The sequence below is a fragment of the Linepithema humile genome, chromosome 7 (genome assembly GCF_040581485.1).
Source record: "Linepithema humile isolate Giens D197 chromosome 7, Lhum_UNIL_v1.0, whole genome shotgun sequence".
In the NCBI taxonomy this organism is placed as follows: Eukaryota; Metazoa; Arthropoda; class Insecta; order Hymenoptera; family Formicidae; genus Linepithema; species Linepithema humile.
Window position 1 is genome coordinate 6317973 of NC_090134.1, and position 21684 is coordinate 6339656.

At 37.5% G+C, this 21684-nt stretch overlaps 3 protein-coding genes and 1 long non-coding RNA gene across 7 annotated transcripts in view; 1 reads left to right on the forward strand and 3 right to left on the reverse strand.

Annotated features, from left to right (window-relative positions):
- LOC105668352 (uncharacterized) overlaps positions 1–21684 on the forward strand; it is a 98583-nt gene that overhangs the window by 54275 nt on the left and 22624 nt on the right. The window lies entirely within an intron of this gene.
- LOC137001250 (J domain-containing protein CG6693) lies at positions 9670–16912 on the reverse strand. 2 transcript variants are annotated; one of them, XM_067359797.1, is made up of 4 exons: positions 16706–16912; positions 16303–16617; positions 15915–16081; positions 9670–10335 (listed from the first exon to the last, which is right to left on the reverse strand). In XM_067359797.1, exons 1-4 carry the CDS (start codon positions 16797–16799, stop codon positions 10096–10098), a joined length of 816 nt encoding a protein of 271 aa, XP_067215898.1. In that variant the 5' UTR covers positions 16800–16912; the 3' UTR covers positions 9670–10095. The 2 variants fall into 2 exon arrangements, with proteins under 2 accessions (XP_067215898.1, XP_067215899.1); XM_067359798.1 differs by lacking the exon at positions 9670–10335 and adding an exon at positions 15319–15411 and having other exon boundaries at positions 16706–16897.
- LOC105668345 (platelet glycoprotein Ib alpha chain) lies at positions 12907–15103 on the reverse strand. The gene has a single exon (XM_012360680.2). It carries the CDS (start codon positions 15101–15103, stop codon positions 13076–13078), a length of 2028 nt encoding a protein of 675 aa, XP_012216103.1. The 3' UTR covers positions 12907–13075.
- Positions 17123–21684, reverse strand: part of qless (decaprenyl diphosphate synthase subunit 1 qless) — a 28740-nt gene continuing 24178 nt past the window's right edge. The window contains exons 5-8 of the mRNA XM_012360682.2: positions 20137–20226; positions 19839–19970; positions 19539–19733; positions 17123–19365 (exon numbers count right to left, since the gene is read on the reverse strand). Of these exons, the coding sequence (XP_012216105.1) occupies positions 19144–19365; positions 19539–19733; positions 19839–19970; positions 20137–20226 (639 nt within the window). The 3' untranslated portion in view covers positions 17123–19143. The remainder of the gene's footprint in view (positions 19366–19538; positions 19734–19838; positions 19971–20136; positions 20227–21684) is intronic.

The window sequence follows — 21684 nt, forward strand, 5'->3', positions numbered from 1 at the left end:
GCACGTAGCCGTCTCAGGGAGCGAGCATCGAGAAGAGTAGTGAACAGAAGGGTCGGGACGGTGGGGTGAGAAGGGGCCTGACGAAGAGACGAGAAGAGAGAGCAGGAGCAGCGGAGCCCGATGGACCACACAGGATGCGGCACGCGCGCGCTCTGCCGGGTGGGCTAGCACCGTCGGTTTCGGGCATTCTCGCACTCTCTCGGTGAGGCTCGCGCGTCTTCCAGGTTGGACCTGGTGGTCAAATCGCACCGAGGCCACACAGATAGCGCACGCGCGAACGCTTCCTGGGTGGCATTCGCCTGCCGGCCGGCAGGCCGAACGTAAGGTACTTCTCTCCGTTCCACCGTGGGCCGTACAACCTGTTAGTATCGTGCCGTCCACGCATTATGCCTCTCATTCTCCTCGTCTTTCACAGCATCCAACACCGCCGGCATATCTCCCGCTCTCTCCTTCTAACTTTCTGTTTCTTCTCACCTTCCTTTTCTCGCAACGTCGGCTCAGCCCGAAAGCCCCTCCCGTCTCAGCTCTACCGGCATCACGAGCTTCTAATAAGATTCCAATTTGTCAATTAGGGGGAGGACGGGCCCCTGACGCGCATCTCCCGCTACCTCGACAAGCATTTCTCTCTCCTTTTCTTCATTCTCTCTTTTCACGTTGGCACCTACCCGCATTAGCAATGCGCAATCACGATACTTTGCACGGCTGCCGCGCGAACAGTATGCTTAATCTTTTTATCTTAATACACAATCGTGTATATCATCGTCTCGTTTTATAAATAGGAAAAATCTCGTTTCCCTCCAGCGATACATTATACGTACTAAATGTATGCCTGTGAGTCCGATATGTAACACGAGTGTGATTGAAAGTTAACAGTTGAATATCTCGCGATTTACAGCGATTCTCGCGCGAGCGATCATTGCAACGTCATTACAACACGTTCTTATGCACTCGTTCGATGTAATGAGATGTAACGAGTTTCGACGCTCCGGGAAGCCCGAAGATTCTCACGACGTAAGCCACCCGCTGTGACTCGTCGTCTCGTCGATATTGCGCGGGTCCGCAGACTCTCCAGCATCAGTTTCTTAACATATGTTGAATATCACACAATCTTACACAATCTGCATGTGTTTATACATTGAATTATATAAAATTCGATTTTAAATTATAAGATAAATCAATAAGATAGAATTGTGCGCGTCTGGAGAACAAGTGTCTTATCTATCAGACTGCTTTTTATTAACTGTGCATAAATTTGAGAATTTTTTATAATTGTTCTTAGTGGGCAGCATTTAGCATCAGATTAACATACATTTGTCTCACAAGTTTTCGATATTTTTTCTCGTTGCAAGCACTTATCAATGATATTTTAATCTAACGATGCATTTCGAAGGTTCAACTAGTGTTTTTCTTCTCTTTAGCCGTCGCCGAATTAGGAACATAATTATTGTGGGTACTCACGTGGATCACTCTTCACGTACGTGGGCCTTGGCGACGTGAGGCCCCTCCTGGCCTGCGGGCGGACTATAAAGTTTCATTTCTGCCGGGCGAATGTCTTCGAATTAGCAATAAAGCAGCGATTCTCTCCCCCTTCGCAACGGACAACGAGGCCGCGCCGCGGCGTTGGCCCCTTCTCGTTTTTTGTTTACTCACCAACGAACTGGTTTTGCGGTATACACCGTCCGTTCTCCTCTTCGTCTTCGTCGCCCTCCTCCGCTGTTCTCTCCCGCCGTCTCAGGGAGGACTAGAGCTATTTCGGGGTACGCAAATACACCCGTTGCGTATGCGAGGGGTGCCTCGACGAGTATCCGCGGTGAACGGCACGTGTTACGATAAAAAAAAGTAAAATGGAAAATTCTGGCTTTGCCTTGGTCTTTCGACGTCTCGCGAATAATATGACGTTGAATTTTAAATTAGAATAAAAAAAAAAAATCTTTCAGAATATATCATTAGATAATTGCGTACTCCGCACTTTCTTTCTTCGCGCTAAAGATTTGGTAAAATCTCTATTTTGCACAGTGTTGGGTGAGGAATCTCTCGGCTCCTCAATCTCTCAAATGATAATCGTACCCGTGGGTATAACGTACGCGAGGCAAATCGAATTAACGCGGACGTAACTCATACCGAGTATATCGTTCGAGACAAGAACCTCCTCGGGATGGCCGGAGGGAATATTGCGGCAGGACCCTTTGAAAGCGCACGTGTACGGCCGCGTACGTTGTTTCATATTGTAGCACCGTCGACGCTGCTTGGGTGTACGCGCCACGCACATCACGCGTCTGTACGCTCGCCTTCGCACATTATACGCATTATATGCTATATATATGATCTAGATCTGTGCGCGCAGAGACAAAGGAATGCTTCTTTCTCCCTTTCCTCTTTCTCTCTCTCTTTCTCTCTCCGGAACCTCCGGCGTCCTTCCACCGATCCTCCTTGGTACCCTGACCGAAGAGGGTACAAGGAGCTGCGAAGGACGGCGCGAGGAGCGGGATGCCGCGGGGGAGGGCCGAGACGGTGGTGAGAGAGGAGAGGCGCGCGGGAAGAAAGAAGAATAAGAGGAGCGAGCCAAAGGAGGAATAGGCCATTCCACTTATACGCTGCTCGGATTCAATTAACTCTCCACCTTCTTCCCTCCTTTTTCTTCTCATCTCGCGACCGGCATGCCTGCTGCTCCCTCTCTCCCTCTCTCCCTCTCTTCCCTATCTTATACAGGGTGTTCCTCGGGACGTCTGTATCACTTCATCATCACTTAGCGACGATCGGAGATTTTGATTCCGGGATAAGTAGCATCCGCGGGCTTCCGCGGCGCGAAAGTCCCGTCGTGCTCCGCCAAGATGTAATCGTCCGGTAGAAGAGCGGATATTCGGCGGCGACTCGGTGCTCCGCTAATTGCGACGGTGTTGGATTTCCGCGTGTAGCTCGCATCGGTTACATTATCCTTACGAGAGATCAGGTGCTTGTCATCGCCGTAACGATAACGTCGCACGTGATTATCGCCGTAATTGCTGCGCGCGGTCGGACTCGCGCTCTTGACGTACGACACGGGTAATAATAATGAAGCGCTTTATTGTCATCGTATACACAGACGGCATCTTGTTACGTTTGTATGTTAGATGGACGCGTCGAGATAAGAACATTGTTACCGCAAAATTCGAAACGTATGCTCACAAACGGCCAATTTCTCATTCATTCACTTGTGTAGAAAAGCACGTAGACGCGGAACTTGGTGCAACTAACGTCGCTGCTGCGACTCGCGTAGGAGTGATCGATGCGCAGTGTCTTATCTAAGGCAGTTCTAATCTGGATATTTTTACAATAATGATTGGTTGACGATATTTTACATTAGCCAAATAATTTTCTTAACAATTACAATAAAATCGAGAAATTATTGCTGATATCGAAACGGTTGGAGTGATGGAAATTGGAAAGTATTATGAAACGGTATTCTTTTATAAAAATCAAACAGGATTTGTTGGCATATTGTTTCCTTCGTCGACTTGTTGCACATTTTTAGGTGAAAAATCCCAATGGCAGGATGTTCTGTTCTTCGCCAATCTGATTACAGGGCAATTCTTTTATCGCAAACGATCCGCCGCAAATAGAGTTTGATTGTTGATAATGATTCGACGCCTCGTGAACGTGCCATTATCTCCTCTTGACTCGTTCGTTCGACTGGGAAGCAGTTGCTTGAGACCTTGTGCGGATTCGCTTTAAGGGCCGATTCACAGGGTCCACAGCAGGTCCTGTCCTGGTGTCCTTATGTTAAATTGCGTCGCATTGCGACTAAATGTTTCTCGAACGTCGTTGATCGAGAATACTGCCGATCGAATAATATCGAGCAACGGTGAACAATTGATGTTGATCGTCGCTTTGTTGCGCAACGCTGCCAGAAATCTCTCGTCATTGGATTACAGTCGAGAGAGAAAGAGAGAGAGAGAGAGAGAAAGAGATTATTGTTACCGATTTGCCTTTGCTAAGCGTTTCTTCGATTAAAGGGCGGCTTTCTTTATTATGACCGCAAGTTATTGATATTGGCAGCGCGGTAATCGGATTACATTGAGTCGCTGCATTGTGTGATGATAACTGTGGCATATGATGCAGCATTTGTTTGCGCGAAGCTAAACAACAGACGTAAGTGTGAAAGTATCTTGCGTCATCGCTTATTGCTGTAAATAGATTTAATGTCATTGGCTTTTACTTTTAATCGATTCAATGAATATTAATAATTTTAAGCAATTTTTAGGTAAAACAATACTCGAAATAATTTCAGATTTATTATTTCCTAAAATAATATTTATTATTTGACATTTCGAAAATTTTTGACTTTAATTTTTATACGCTTATATCATATTTGGCTTATATTTTAAGAATAATTGACAAGAATATTCCATTACCGCGTATTCAAATCTTAGATTTTTCCAGAATTTTAGTTTGCACATATCGGGGAAATAGAATATAAATTGATTTCATCGACTTCCAAGACGATACAAACTGTTTCAATCAGAACGTTTTCAATTGACAAAATCCAAATGGTTTCCAGAATAATTAAGATCAGTTTATGTATAACTAGAACATAATTATATCCGCTGTGTGTTATTATTTTTAGTTTTACATTTAATTTGAAATCTGACTTAGATTCAAATATGTTTTAAGTACACGAGCTCGTAAAGCTTCTTAATCTTAATTTGGGAGTTGATCTCGGAACCGTCGAGATCGATCGAATTGCAGGATTGCGTTATTAGAACTGGCACAGTGCGAGAAGTACGTTCGTCTCGAACGCGGATTTATAAATTCGGTATCTCTCGCGGCAAGCGCCTCGGCAGAAGCCTCCACGGTCTTGTCACACGTCGGGAGATGAGAACGGTGCCTTAAGGCGCGCAACCTCTCCTCGAGACGAGATCTCTCTCCTCTCTCTCTCTTTGGTTTCCCACGAGAACCACCGCCGCCGCCGCCTTCTGGAATGTCGCTCTCCCCTTCTCCTCCTGCGGCTCCTCCACCATCCTCCTTCTTCTCCTCCACTACCGTCTCAACTACAACCACCGTCTCCCCTCGCTCCACTGTCCCTTCTTGTCTTCTCTCGCTCTATCGCATCGGTGCAACCCCACCGTCGGCTTTCCTCTTCGCCCCTCTTCCTTCACCGCTTCCTCTTCGGATTCAATGGGGTGAATCCCACAGTACATGTGGGATTCACCTCGCGATGCGATTCGAGACGGGGATCGGATGTTGCGAGAGGAAGTTAGGAATAGAAACCGGCGTTGCGTTGACAGAGCACAAATGTTCCCGATGTTTCTCCGCTTTCTACGGAGCTTCTTCCTCCTCCGCCTCCTCCTCTGTCCGCCGGCGGGGTGCATCGCGTACATTGCATATTTTAATGACGATTCTGAAGTGATTGGAGATAGGAACGTATCCTACGCTGAAGTGCAGTCACCACCTTCCTCCTCTACTTTCTCTGTGTATTTAATGAGATGCGCACCGCCGATGCATACTTGGTGCTAACCGAGGTGAATCGTAATGTGGCCGCAAACCGAAATAAGCTATAGTTTTATGGCAACCGCTGCCCAAATGCCACGGGTGATTATGTGTTTGCCATTTCTGGTTAAACAACATGTGAAAAGGAAGTTTTTTATTTAACACACAATGCAATGATTTATACCAGTTAGTCTTCCTATAGTTTTATATATTTGTCTTATATATCTTTATAAACGTATATTTTTTACCGCTCTATTATCCGCAATTCTTAATGTTAAACAATAACAAATTATTTTAAATGTGCCTTTTATAGCGCTCGTAGATATTCGCTCGTAGATTAAAAGAGCTTCGCTAAATGTTAAATGTCATCTTAGATTTCGCTTATTCTGCTCCATCTCTTTCACTTTGGCAGATAGATCGACTCGTAAAATAATTTTATCAATACCGCGCGTAGATACGTCACGAATTAAATGTACATATCCTTGATAGCTGACGAATCTAAATTCTCGACGTGTCATTGATCAGATTGTTTCGCAATATGTCAAACCGTTTATCTTTTTATACGATATGATTCAATTTGTTCCATTCGATTATGAGCAAGCTGTACTGTTGCAACTGTGAGAATGTTTGCTACAATCGCCAACAGATCGTGATATAATTGCTGTTTAACGAGGCGAAAAAATATGTGATCCCGGTTACGCCGGCTATTGTATTACTGTTCTTCGGTAAACTCCAATCCGGCCTCCTATTACATGTCTGGCTAAAAATAATAATGGTTTACACTTTGCTACCTATGTTTGCACCACATATCCATAATAAGACGGTTGCTCGTACGTGATTCTGTCAAAGTGTGTGCCGATCTCGTGCATAACGGGTGTCTCGTTCAGAATTATTATAGGACTTAATTTCATAGATACTTACGCTCTCTTTTTCTGTAAAGACATATCAAAAATATAACAATGCAGCAAACGAATTAATTAATTGTTCAAAATTATAAAAAATAACTTTTTATCTCTATTTAATGAGCATAATTTATTATTATTTAAAAATTTAATTAAAGTATAATTGAAAAAAATTAATCAAAGTTCAATTAAAAATATTGAAAATATTAATTTAAACAATTTAATTAAAGTTTAATTAAAAAAAATTTAATTTTAAGTAAATTAAAAGATAAAATAATATTAATAAAATTAATTTAAGTGAATTAAAAATGCAGCACATAGTTGATTTTTTAATTTACTAAAAGCATAGATGTGTAATAAAGATTTTCTGCAAGATTATAAAAAACACTAGGTGACAAAAAAGAAGCCTTTTATAAGGCGATTGTATTCCAATGGTATTTGATTTATTTATAACAAGTAATTATGTATACCATAGTATGTATACTTGAGTAAATGATATAATATCAATACAGAAATTTTTATAATAATATAATATATTTAAAATCTCATAAAAAATAAAAGATTTACATTTGCGCTGGAAATTGTGTCACCCGATGTGTGCCATGTTTTCGCTTCAACCAGTCCAGACGTAACACGAGACTGACCATACGAGGCGGTCGCTCATGATGCTCATACCATCTCTACCAACACCAATTGGAAAGTACTAACACCATAGTCACCACCATCTCGAGCTGCCAAACCCCTGGAACTCGTGAAAGCGAGAGAGTAGATATTTTGACAAGAGTCTGCCCTTGTCTTTCTTTTACTACTTCTCATCTCTTTGCTTCTTATCTCTTCTCCTTCTTGTTTTCTACTAATTGTGTGATTAACAAAGTGATTGACGTATTGCCTACAGTTATTGATAATTATGACAGTAATGATAACGTTATTTAAACTAAAAAAATCTGCATACGTGGGAAAATTTATTTTTTATAATTTTGCAAATATATTTATTACATACAATTTTACATACAATAAATAAAAATTATGTGCTAAGTTTAAAATGATATAATATGATTACTCACATTAATTGGCAAGAAGTGATCATTTCTGATTATTTTATTACATTTTTGGATCCAAGTATTTTACATCTTAGTATTTTATTAATCTATATTTTTAATGAGTTTTAATATATTTGGCTTAGAGGTGTTTTATAAAGCTATTTGGATATTGATGATGAGTGTCATAAAATCTAAAGGATTCTAATCATAAATAATACATACAATATTTAATAGTCCAATTAAATTTTGTTTATACTCAAAATAGGTATTGTAGATGTTGTTTATACTTATCATAAGTATATTAAATGCACAGTAGAAAATGCGAAGCAGCGTTATTTATTATAAGAGTGTAATTAATTTCATGTTTGAATTTTTATTTTGCCTTACATTGATAAGTAAGGCCGCGCATAGGACGAGAAGATACGTATGGCGCAATCTTTTATAAGTTGCAGGAATGCATATAATCTTTTTCTCAGTCACATTGATATGTAAGAGTTATAATTTTATTTTTCTATAAAATAATATTTATTATAATATTGTAATTATCTAATAAGAGTTAAACCATCCATAATTTATGTGCATATTTTTATATTTAATTTAATCCACGCACTAAATCTCAAGATTATCAAACGTATTTTTATGTATGAAACAGATAGCAAACATATTTTCATGTATGAAACAGATAGCAAACATATTTTCATGTATGAAACAGATACATAAATCACGAATGATGAGAAACAAACTTTAGACTTCAAAAGTGTAACAAAGGTTAATTTTAAACGGGGGTCATCGATTCTATTAACGGTCCGGAAAATGCATATGCATTCATTATAAGCACGTCTAAGATAGCAAACAGAGCCACAATATATAGCCATAATGTCAATCATTTAGAATAAGAAAGCTTGGATTTATTGTTTTATTGATAACAAAATTCTCTGCTTTTATAAAATTTATAACTTTAGTAATATCGTGCGCATTTGTGCCAAATCCGTAAATAGGTATAGAAATTTTTTATTAGTATCGAAAAATAGCTTTTTAATAAGATGATTTTTTTATTTTAAGATATAATCAAATTTTATATACTTGTAATATTATATGTATAAAAATTTAAATCAAGTTATATCAAGTTTTCTAGAAATTAATTGTTTAATTCTTTCGTTAGAATAAGTGCTAATCTTTGGTTAGCACGATTAATACAAGAATATATTTTCATTGAGGCTAATAATTAAAAATTTTAAATAAAAATAAATTTTATTTTGTCTTTGTTTCATCGTTTACGTTTGTTAGTTACTATTATTTTTTAATTTATTACTGAAATGGTTTATTTTCGCTTTTCTATAAGATTACGATGTAACATAAAAAAATATAGCAACTCAGAAATCTTATTTAAAATTATTCATTTTCAGCTTATATTATGTTCTCTTTATACATTTTGCAATCTGTCTGTATAATGTTGTAAATTGCAAGTTTATTCTAACTTGTATCAACATGTTACAACTTTCAACCGCACTTTTAATATTTGATCACTTGATTAGCACCTATTTCTGCTATAGAAGCACACGCAAGCTAGAAAGGGTTTAGTTAGTGCTTTTATAGATTTATAATTTATCTTTTCAATGATAAGTATTTATTAGATGATGAAATAAAAATATTATAAAAAAATATTTTATGTACTCGAAATAATGTTATGTCGAAATATTTTATTATTTAAAAATATTTATAAATTTATCTTTTGGTATGACAAATATGAAACTCAAACGGCATTCTTCTTCGTAATAATTGAAATTTTGGATATGGTAAATAGTTTTCCATTCATAGCTTTTTAGCATAGCATAAAATTCTTATTAATAATGAACTAATTATTTTATTAAGAAAATATATCGAAACTTGTGTTTTCTCCACTTTTTTTACTTTGAATTAGTCAAAATTACTAAATAAAAATCGTATCTTGGAAAAAGCACAGCCCGTGCAACAATTTTTAATATACAGTATGATCTTTGGAATGGATTCAGTTCTTTTTATACAAACGTTAAAATATTTCGATAATGTTATTAGTGGTACCGTTTTATTTATATAAAAATAATAAGGCCTCTTTCTGGCTATTATATTGATTTAATTAAATATGTAATGCTTGTGGGAGTTTTCGTATCTGTTTCAGTGGATCTATACTGTTGTACTTTCCTTAAATAAATTATTTTGTCTATGTCCTTGTCATAGAATAAAGTAGGAGAGTGATTAAGGAAATTATGCATAGAAAGATATTAAAAAGGAAGATTCTTCTCTTTATTATTGTTTGACATATAAGACTAGTTACAGAGAAATGTTTTGTCTGTTTTAAAAGCGTTATTATATTATGAAACTGAATCTGCTATTTGTTTTTATATAGAGTACATAAGTATATAATTTCGCTTACCATATATACCACTGTGCACACGAAACAGTGTACAATTCATTATCAATAATTAATTTGCGTCGTGTGCAATTAACGCGTTAAAATTAAACTGTGCTTTTCGAAGTGCCATCTGGCTTGATAACATTTCGAAAAAAATTATTTGATGAAACTTACGAAATTTAAACACAACCATTCATTGTCCAAAATCTACAGCGAGTCCGTGTTTTACGATTTAACTTATAAGAAATTAAAATTTTTGAAGACAGAGCGATTATGCAAAAGTTTCGATACTGCTTTATGCCTTCTTTTTGGTTTTCTTTGTGGTCTCTGTGGAGGAAGCTTTTTTTCTCGTTGGTTTTTCGGTCTTCTTTGCGTATTTATCGATCAAAGAGTCGAAGAAACTATCTGACTGACTAGCGCGAGCCTTATTACGATTCTGAATCACTAGCGCGAGATCATTTGCAGCTGCATTTTCCTCGTTTTCTATCTTCAACATCTTCTCCAGACGCTCGGCTTCCGCCGCTTCCTTGGCCCACTGAAATCAGAAAAGTCGATCAAACCAATTAACGTTAAAAGCTAATGACTGTTTACTGTCTAAGACCGGCTTAGTTGGTGTTTCTGAATTGATAATTCAATCCAGACTCGCGCGCGGCGAGAAGGAATAGATTTTGAGAGTAGATAGCGTTCGTTTACGCGGCACAAGCACGTTTCTGTTAACGAGATTGATTACAGTCCGCTCATATAACGAGAGCGAAAACACGATCTGCGCATTATTCTATTTCCGATTCTCAAGAGTATCAGGCATACATGAATCATATTCAAGTGGTGAGCTTTTCTGAAGAGCGGTAAAGGTTAATTTTAAAGGGGGGTCATCGATTTTATCGATGCTGGAAGCAGCCGGATATGCATTGTTTATAAGCGCGGCTTAAATGGACAAACCAAGGCACTGCCAGCGTATGGTGGCTGCGATGATCGGCAGTCTGCAATAACAAAACTGTAATTTACACTGGCAGCCTGCTACAAGGAACATTCATAAACTCTATAATAACATTGCACTTCTGTTTCAATAAATTCAGACTGTAATATAAATTTAGAAACTCGTGAGAAATTTTTTTAGATATTTTGTAACCAACTAGGCTTCTTTCTCGGTAGTACGAGATTATCTGTAGGGTGCATGCATAAGCATGCATAAGCGTCGATGACGCTTCATATCGTATGTGACCTACTCCATAATCTGCTGCTGAAGAAATTCCGTTATTTATAATTTCTGGCAAGAACGTCTAACTGGCTGCTTAATGCCCGTGTATTGCACAACGCTTCGCGAAATTCGGTCTCTACCGAGTTGCAAGACGAGATAGATTTGTCATTGGTTAAAAACGAAAGAGAGACTTTATACTACTTTGCAGTACTTGAAATTATACTTGAAATTTTACTCGAATGAAATTAGCTTCATCAATCCTTTTATTAAAATGAGATTTTCACTAGTAATAAATAATAACAGTGAGATATCTTGAATGAATAATAATATTTGTCTAATTTAATATTTATTCTCTTTTGGATGCATTCCACGGTTCTATTTCGAATATCTTGTGTTTCATGTCTTGGATTGCATCAACTTTACGATTACATCTAAGAACCAAGTGAAGAAAGCATTGTTTTGCGTTTTCTAAACTAGAACGTTGCTAACTATTTTCGAAGCTGTTAACATTCCATTTGCTTGAAGGTGGAATATTTTCCATGGCCTTGCAATATAGTTAAGTGCTATATTGATCGGATCACGTCACGCCTGAGCTAAAGGAAATCGCGCGTTAAATAATTGACAGCCATCGAACGCGGTACGGATGGCGCGAAGTCATATTTAATATGTAACTGTCATGGATATAGTCTATACCCTGTCATCGATATGGAATTCCGCTGAGGGAATTAACTGTGCGGAGAATCAAGCTCGTTTCTCGCGTCTCACTTGCAGACACGTGCACGCCTTCGATATGTAGATAAACATCGTTTTTCGTTATAACGGTCGCCTTCAATTGGCCATTCAAGGCCGCTTGATGATCTTCGTGCGAGAAGATTCTATTTTCCGTCTGGTGCGACTCGACGGGCTCTCGCCCGAAGATGCACCTGTTGCATGAAGAATGGCGGAAGCTGTTGCGCGAACTTGACTCCGAACAGTGGATGCCTTTGAGTATATATTTAACGCGTTTGTGCGGAGTCGCATAGAAACGTGCAAGGCCGTTACGTAACGCGCGACCGGCGCGATGACACTAGTAATTATTTCATTATCACGCATCGACCTAGCTACCACTTAATTGCAATTAAAATCCTGAGTCGATTTATCCCACCGTTGCACATCATAGTTGGCAAACTAACTTCACAACGTTATAACATATTACCACGCCCTGAGTTAATTCTGAGAAACGAAATTACGATCAAAATATTACATGAAAGGTCCGCTAACTTTAGCAATTGATAAACTGAAGCAACTTCCTTTGATTTTCTCGGGTATATATTTAATCTGCGTCCTGGTTTTCATAAATTAATCGAGAGTTATAAAGTCGAAATCAGTCTTACATTTTCTATTTGGCAAAAGTTGAACAGTAACGATAAAGTGTGTGTAAGAAGAGAATTTTTACACATGTACATTTAAGTAAATTGCTTGAAATTCTTAATCAAAAATTTAATTAAAAGTGTCAAAACTAATTTCATATTTTTTACATGAAAATAATGCGAAATTAGATATAAAATAAAATTTCGATTTCTAAATCAGTATCGAATAAATTGGAGAATTCTATTTCTGTGTTTCTCTATTTCTAAAATTTGCTTGCCAGAATAGATTTCGTTGACAAAGTTAATTATACGGCAGGAAGTTAAAAAATTACAAGAACAGCTGATAGAGATATCGACAGACGTATACAATTGGAGAACATAAATTACGCTTTTATATCTCTTAAATGCATGATACTCACACATCAGGTTTAGCTGGCTCTGCTACTTTCGAAGAATAGAGGTTTCAATTCCGGGAGAAAAAAGTTCTCCATCCGCATTGACCACTTTCGTTAATATTTGCGTTAATAGTTCTATGAAGCATTTTACGGTAACTATGGGGAAGAATTATAATGCTAAATATAAATGCGCGCTCAAGTCCAAAGGTATAACAACACGTCGTTTTGAACGCAATCGTCAGAATCGGCAAAATGTTAATTCTATTCTGTCTTTCGCGTCTAATTTTAGAATCTATCCTGCCGGTTTAGACGATAAGAGAGGCGCGCTCGAGACTAAAATCCCTCCACGATAACGTGTCCAAAGATGGTGATAATAATGGACATCACTAGTACAGCGGCCGGTTGGGTGCCCGGCGCCGAATTTTTGTTACATTCGGGCAACGGTTTGTCCGTCGTCGTCTCCTGAGTCGGATAAATGTATATGGACGACGCGTCCGGATAATTCTGCAATGGTGGATGCATGGTCGCCGTTGTTTCGTAATACGGAGCCTGATAAAAGACGTCACCCGTCGTCGCGGGTGAGTGCATCAATTCCGGTTGCGAAGGTCTGACGTAATGTACGCTGGAGGCTGTTGCCGTGGCCTGCGATTGATCCGGTTTAACGCGCTCGGCGGAATTCGAATAACCGTTGGTGCTCGTTTCGTCGATAATTATTTTTCGCGAATCCTGCGCCACGTGATGTGGCGTTTCGTGTGGTACATTCGTGGACCACCACTCGTTCCCGTCGGTGGGACGGGGAGATTGTTCGTGACGTCCTCTGTCTTGTATCCGAGACGAAATTTCGGCGTGTTCGACCTCGATCGAGGCTTCGGTAGATGTAACAACGTTATACGGCAGGCGTGTTATTTGAACATATCCATCGTCGAACGTTCTTTGTTCACCGTTTCGCGATACAGGCGTTAAAGTATGTAGCGGATATGTTATAACGTTTTCCGGTGTCTCATCTTCCGCTGTCGTCTCATCCTCTTTGGACGATTCCTCTTCCACAGGCAATAATAATCGCGGTCTTACCGTTGTCGGATACGATGAAGGGAACACTGTTCCGTGCGTCCCGTACGACGGATATGATATGACGGGTGAGATTTCCGATGGTCTGTCAGTTCCCATCCTGATATCCTCAGAAGGTCGCAATTCCGCGAACGGTGCTCGCGGTGTTTCCGTTGTTGCGTACGGATAAGGAATCATCTGATGCGACGACGGTTCCGGCGGCACTTCGGGATATCTTGGATACGACGTAGAAGGCACTGTTTCGTGCGTCGTGTGCGGCGATTGTGGATAAGAAACCATCTGATGCGACGATGGTTCCGGCGGTACGTCTGGATGTCTTGGATATGACGTAGCAGCCACCGTTTCGTGCGTTGTGTGCGGCGAATATGGATAAGGAACCATCTGGTGCGGCGGCGGTGTCTGAGCTCTCATGTCTATAGGCTCCACTCGTGGTACGGATGTTCTGTCTTGGTACTTGGGTGTCGTCGGCCGCGCGGTGGTTGGCTTTCTATGGCGTGAACGTTGATGCCCCCCGTGGTCCGGATAATATCTCCTGTCTCCCGTGGCGGGCACACGAGGCACTTCCGGTCGTTCCGGTGGTCTCCTGTCGGGATACGCCGGTGTGGTTCTGCGATCTTCCTCCGTCAGACTCGGCGGGATGGGAACGTCGATCGTGTCGCTGGCGAGTCTTCTCCATTCGGGATCCGGTTCGAAAGAGACGCCCTGGTTCTCGAGGAATTTGCTGACGGCGTGCGGGCAGGCGAAGTCAGGATTTTCGCTGAGAAATATGCGCTTCAGTGTCTTCAAATGCGACACTCCCTCGAGATTCAGGCATTGCAGTTTATTTCCCGAGATTCTCAAGTCCACGAGATGAGGTAGATTCTTGTAGACGTCGTCCTCGATGTCGCGTATGTCGTTGTAAGTTAGATCGAGATACGTCAATTGGCTTAGACCGTCGAACCACGTCCCTTTAACAGTGTTCAAATGACCGTTGTCTAAACTGAGTTGCTGTAGATTGACGAGCTGTCGGAAGGCATTCGCGTCGATGTCGCTGATCTCACAATGCGAGCAACTCAACACCAAAAGATTCCCGTCAAATCGCGAGAAAGTATCGGTGGTTATTCTGCGGAGCGGCATCCTGGTGATCCGCAGTTTCTCGGTGTTTTCGGGTATGCTAGCCAAATCGGCGGGGTGGCCGCCCTCGCATGAATATTCTACCATGTCGTCGTTTGGTGTCTGTGTGCATGATGCCGCAGCATCACCGACGAACGCGGTTAATAGACCAAATAACACTAAAGTTATGGCACTATCCATTTTTCGAATCGTATAAAAATTACAAGGGGAATAATATTATTCGTTTCAACTAATAACAACAATAATTGTTGCAAAAGGGACTGTCATTTATTGTATTCATTTCGATGCTTCAATAGAACGAAATACGAATACGGTCATCGTAAGAGGGATTTTTCATTCGAGTTTTACGACTAGCGACAAACGATCGAGCTAATTGTAACGCGGACTGAAGCAGTTCTCGCATTCGTAGGTTACTTATTTACTAGACCTTCCCCTTCTAGCGGTGCTTCCACTCCTACTACTACCTTCCACCCGTCAAGCTGTACAGTCTATCGGTAAAAATAGAGAAGCTTGAAAATAGCGCGACGGGGCGTTAAAAGACTATTGAAGTGACATTTAGCAATAATGGAAGAAGTGCTAACGTAATTTAAAATCCGCGATACGATGGCGCGTGCCTCGAAATCAATGCACAAGTAGTATATAAGGCTTAATTGGGCGCGTAAAATTGCGCGATAAAAAGATAACATTTTTCAACAATCCTTATATGAATGACAAATCTATATTTATGCTATTGACAGATTTATATCTACCTAGTTCCAATTAGTCTGTCTGTTTTTATCATAATTCCAATACTTGTAATATTTTATTGTAATATATTATAAAACTTAAAAACAAAATATCATACAAAGTAAAATACATACATACAGTGCTGTGATCAATAAAAATTAACAAAAAGCAGCCATAGTGCTTTAAATATTAGAAATTTTTTGCATTGCTTTGTAACATTGTGAATATCTTTGCTTGTATAAATTAAGCAGATTATTTTTCTTACCTTTCTTTTTCTGCGCAGCTTTTTCTTATCATTCTCATTAGTGAAAGCTTTATATTCTGGAACTTCACCTCTCTCTATTAAATCTTCAATTATAGAGTGTAGCCGTGGTTCTTCATCACAATTGGTAAATGGAACAGATTCCAGAATATAATCCATATCTCCTTTACCTAAATAGATATAAACAAGTATATTAATACATTATAACATTGATACATTCAATAAGCATTCAAAACATCCCTGTTCTAAATCTAATTATAATACTTTTTTATTTATAGCTTGACAAGTTCTAAATTGAATCTACTTTTTATTAAAGAAATGTAATAATCTCTAAATGTATCATCTTATTCTTGTTAGGAAAAAATATCTTAAGAGTAAGAAGAATACTTACTGTCCATGTATGCTCTTTTGAGATCTTTGATCTCTGTCTCTGATCCTTTGTAATTTTTCTCGTAATTATTAATATCTTCAACAGTAATTTCTTTAAACAGAGACCTCCAATAGTCTGCCCAATTGCGCATTACGACTTCTTCGCTTTCTTCGTCATATTCCCCAGACTCGTCGTAAATCTTGCGTTTTTCTTTATCACTGAGAATGGAATGTATTCTGCCAAGAACCTTGAATTTTTCTGTCGCTTCAGCCTTGATATTTTCTTCAACTCGATCCGGATGTACGAGTAATGATAGTTTATGATAAGCTTTTTTTACTAGTAATAACAAGAAATTACAGACATTATTATTATGTAAAAAATAAAATTTTGAAGTGTCCGTATAGGTTAGAACGCTGACGCTTACCTTGTTTATCATTTGCAGTCTTTGATATTTTTAAAACATCGTAAAAATTGCGTGCACCGAAATATTGCTCGCATAGATCCAATAAACTCGCCATGTTAGCAAATCTTTAATACTTACTGTAAATTTTAATTGACAATAAAAAGATCGAATAATAGCAATCACTAGCTAACTTTACGTTCGCTGCATTTCAGCGGAAAGTATACAAACCATGAACACAATGACACCATTGCCATCTAGCAGTAGCGTACTGTGAACACGTGAATGTGATGGAGCATTTACTTTTAGATGGTAAAACCATTAAAAAAAAATCTAAAAAAAAAGGCGTCTGTAGACAATAAATAATGTTAGAAATATAGCCAAAATATTTATAAATAATGAATTCAAAGGAAAATATATTAAATTTTAAAACAATTCACATACGTGTTTAAAAAGATATATTTTCATATTTATATTAAAAAGAACTTATATATTCGAATTTAATGATTCCCAACACAATAATTGGACTTACATTTAGCTTAGAGTTTAATAAAATAGTTAATTAATCAACGATATAACATTTATAATGTAAGAATATTTTTGTTTCTGTTTTTTTATGAATACATACTTGAAGATTTAAAACTTTCAATGTTATTTGCGTAGCATCAGTGATAGCATGATGATTATACATTGACATTTAAAAATAAGAAGCACTGTTTTCGTTTCAGTAAAAAAATTCAAATATATCTAATAAATTTAACATTTATCATAGTCATTATCAAGTCAAAATTTTACAAATGTTTTAATATGTGACTTTACCAAATTATATTTTGTTAGAAACTTTTTGCGTCTATTTGAATATAAACATAATTGGTTCGAATAAACTCTTTTAACTCTTCTATAAACTTTTAAAAGATATTGCTAATCCACAGATATCCTTTCTTTATGCCAATCGCTACACTTATCTTCTGTTACAAGACTACATTTCATCATAATTACATGTTTGTTTCTTAATTAAAGATCTTGTATTCTGTAACATTATGACAATTATATATACATTAATTTTCATTATAAATATAAATTATTATACATTAGATATTTATACTTACAAATCGAATAATATTGATATTTTGAGCAGTTTATCTATTAGCAAAATGTGGCAAAAATGATTCTATTTTCATTAGGCAATGTTCAAATAAAAATAATTTTAATTTATTTCTGCATTGCGTCTTTTAACGACATGGAATCTCTAACTTAAACAGATAATTGTTATTAATTACAACAGGCCAAAGTTAACTTTTATTAAACTGGCGAAAGAATCAAGATTGACTTGTCTTCTTTGGCAGATATTCTTTGCACCATTTTCAGCAAAACTTTTAACCGAGCTGAAGATAAAAATTAGTATTGGCATCCCTTATTATCTATTTTTACAATTTTATCGCTTTATCAAAAATAATTCATCTATATGATCGTCATAAAGATCTTACAGACGATGTCTTATTATAACGTTAATTCGGTATGCATTTGCTCATTCTATGTAATACTATAATAATTGTCAGTAAGATTTCTTTTATGCAGACAATTTTTCCGGCATATATCGCAACACACGCAACCATTATCATTATATTTCAAGAGCGATTTGGTTTTGTGCATTATTTTTATTTCGAAACGCTACGACGATATGACCGATAAAAAATGCATGCATAAAAAAGTTTAACAGAAACAATTATAATAATTATAATGCTAATTATTATAATTATTATAATAAATGTAATTATTATAATATTAATGTTATCATTAACAGATGATTGGCTAGATTATTTACATTACTATGATAGGCTAATGATTTGTAACATCAGGTAATACGTGCCCGTGTTCTCGCATACAAACCTAATTAAACGTTATACCTAGGCACTTTCATAAAATGCATTATCTGCATTTTCCCAGACAACTTAAATCTGAATCGATATAGTCCTCTGAAAAAGGCAGAAGCACTTTATAGCGAACACGTTACAAGGCATGGGAATGCCTACTCCATTTTTCTTTCACATGAGGTATGAATTCAAAGACGACAATGCGATGATATCCACATTGCTATCAACTGCGTATCAATGTTACATCATCAAGAATTATAATTGTAAAACCAGTTTCCTTACTGCAACGTTAGATCATCAAGAATTATAGTCGTAAAACCAGTTTCCTTACTGCAATAACAATATTTGATAAAAATTCTATTGGTAAATTATTTGTAACGATAATATAATAATCCTGGCTAATATAACATTGAATGAAAAATTTTCTTCGACGTACACGATAAATCTCTGATTTACAATGTATTCCTGTAATCCCATTTGTAAAATTCAAAAGAAAATTAATTTCACATGTACTAGTCGTTTTATCGTTCACAATCATTATAAATATTTATAAAATCAATCCTCTCGGTTTTTTCATTTCTCGTGGGGCTATTTCATGCGATTAATAACCAGATCAGCCATAATGATTAAAGCTTTTTGGTAAGCACTCTTACTAAAGGATTGTGCGATTTTGCTGGCTTCCGCGCAGTGCTTCCTCGCCAAAAATCTTGTCTGTTCGAGACCGTTGGATTCATGAACCAATTCGAAAGCTTTTTCAACGTCTCCAGGCTCTTGAAAACGGCGCATAATCATAGCGTTCAGTTCTGGGTACTGCAATATTCGAAATACCGATTAAAATCTTGCCTAGATCAAGATTGATAAAAATCTATCGATAAGCATAACATACAGAATGTTCAATAAATTATAGAATATAAAAAGATTGTTCGAGAAGTATAATTATCAGTTGCATTATGATTCATTGAACATTTATTGAACATACGAACCCGTTCACAAGCGAAGAGAACTGGAGCTGTAGCCAAACCGAGTTTGAGATCGGCAGCCGTGGGCTTTCCCAAAGCTGCCGATGAAGCTACAAAATCCAGAAGATCGTCCACCAATTGAAAAGCTAAGCCAACATTTCTGCCGTATTGATAGGCCATTTCTATCATGCGATCATCGGCCTCAGACAGTATGGTGACCTAAAATAACATCAATCAATCGTTCTCGCAGATCTCAGAAAAAGAAAATATGTAGAAAAATAACTTTATATATACACGTAGGTAATGCTAATGACGTAGACTCACCGCCTTGACGCAATTGGCAATTAAACTGGCTGTTTTTAAATAAGTCTTCGTGAGATAATGTGCAAACCTCTCGTTTTCCGTTTCTTTGGAACCAAGCTGCATAAATTCACCTTGCACCAAATCAGTCACAATCTACAATGCAGCGGAATTTAACTTTAATATACTTTACTATACTTTAATATACTCCGTTCAATGGGAAAAATAAGCATAAAATTTATTAAAACTCAAAGGTTCTGTCGTTAACGCGTAAGAACTCTCGTAACACTCATCGTAAAGTTGATGTAACCAAATAATTTACCTGACTGATGGTGATGGTTACTTCATCATTTTTTATTTTGGAGAGCATCATGCAGGCGGTCGCTAAAACGTAATCCCCTGCCATGGCCACCTAAGAATAAAACAATCGACGTTAAAAATATCCGCGCTATTGCGTTTATTATCGAGTAAATGGCAATGACAATGAGAAATTGATGACAATTATGCTGCATATAAAATATATCAGTGTAAAAAAATATCTCATTTAAATTTTGTTCATTAATATTTATGATATGTATGTATATCTGTAATATATACATATATGTATATGTAAGAATACTTAAGATAATACTATTTTTTACTTAACAAGAATTTTTTATGGAATGCCGCATTAATATCACTCTCTAGGATTAAAAAATTAAGCGCAGATTAAAGCTGTGATGCAAATTTTGATTTAATGGTTATTCTATGCAGTTGTACATTAAACTTTGCCGCTGACAGCGATGAAATGTCGACGTCGTTCTCCGCGATTATAATCCTTTCACTGGATATCCTTCAAATCAGAGATGTTATCAGACAACAGGACATGCATTTAATTTTGCATTTAATATCTTTTCATTTTAATTCTAACTTTTCAAAGCATTCATTTTGTGTTCATATCGCTGTATTGCAAAGTATATCGTATTTCATTTATCAAATTTGGCCACAAATCGAATGAATCCAGACGCATAATGCCCATACAAAACAATTGTGATTCAAATCAACAATATTAGAAACTTAATATGATAATAGCACAGACAATAGATCATTGGTATGAGGCATTAAGTTTACCGCACATTCAGTTTCGGTACACCGGTCTGCGGTCGACAAGCCCGTAGAAAATTGTTGATGAACACGTAACAAGCGACGCGTCGAAACCACACACCTTTACGGCTCTTAATGATCGCGGCTTATTGTGTCGTGTGCCGATTTCTAAATTTCCTCAGTTCCTACAGTTCGAAATCCAAAATCAAAATGCAATATTCCGTTTTCTTATTATAATCTAATTCATGTATGAATCTTATTCATTTAAAAAATTTCTTTGTGCTCTATTTTAATTTTAACATTTTTATTGAATATTTTTTACAAGTATTCACGCTATGTGTTTTCTCAAGAGTGTTTTATAAAGAGATTTCGATATATCGGTTGGACTGAAGAACATGATGTCAGCAACTATTTTTTGTCGATTCGCTGGACGTTCGTTATTTGCATAATTGCTCGAAAACTACAGATGCCTCGACAGTTTTGTCGAAGGAATATTTATATTGAATCGGCTAAAGAATCTGTAAAGAAAGGATATCCGGTGGTTCTAGCACACTTTGTACAAAGAGACGTAAGAAGAGACATCCGGATCGTCATCATGAACGATGTGTTTTGGTCGGGTAGAGCGATTGACAGGAAGATTGTTTCGGTGTGACAATGGTCGTGGTGACACAACAAACGGCTCGTAATTTCGAGTTTCACATCCGGCATCACCAATGCGCCTTGTTTTCACGCATCTTAGTCGCGATAACCGAAAGGCGCCTGTGCAAGGTTTTCCCTCGCGGAATAG

What these genes read in the sequence shown, in the direction of transcription:
- LOC105668345 (XM_012360680.2), bottom strand. Translation starts at nt 15,103, where the DNA reads ATGGATAGTGCCATAACTTTAGTGTTATTTGGTCTATTAACCGCGTTC.
- LOC137001250 (XM_067359797.1), bottom strand. Translation starts at nt 16,799, where the DNA reads ATGGCGAGTTTATTGGATCTATGCGAGCAATATTTCGGTGCACGCAAT. An exon ending in GACTGCAAATGATAAACAAG is followed by an intron (nt 16,618 to 16,705) that starts GTAAGCGTCAGC and finishes TGTTATTACTAG; the next exon opens with TAAAAAAAGCTTATCATAAA. An exon ending in CAAAAGAGCATACATGGACA is followed by an intron (nt 16,082 to 16,302) that starts GTAAGTATTCTT and finishes ATATCTATTTAG; the next exon opens with GTAAAGGAGATATGGATTAT.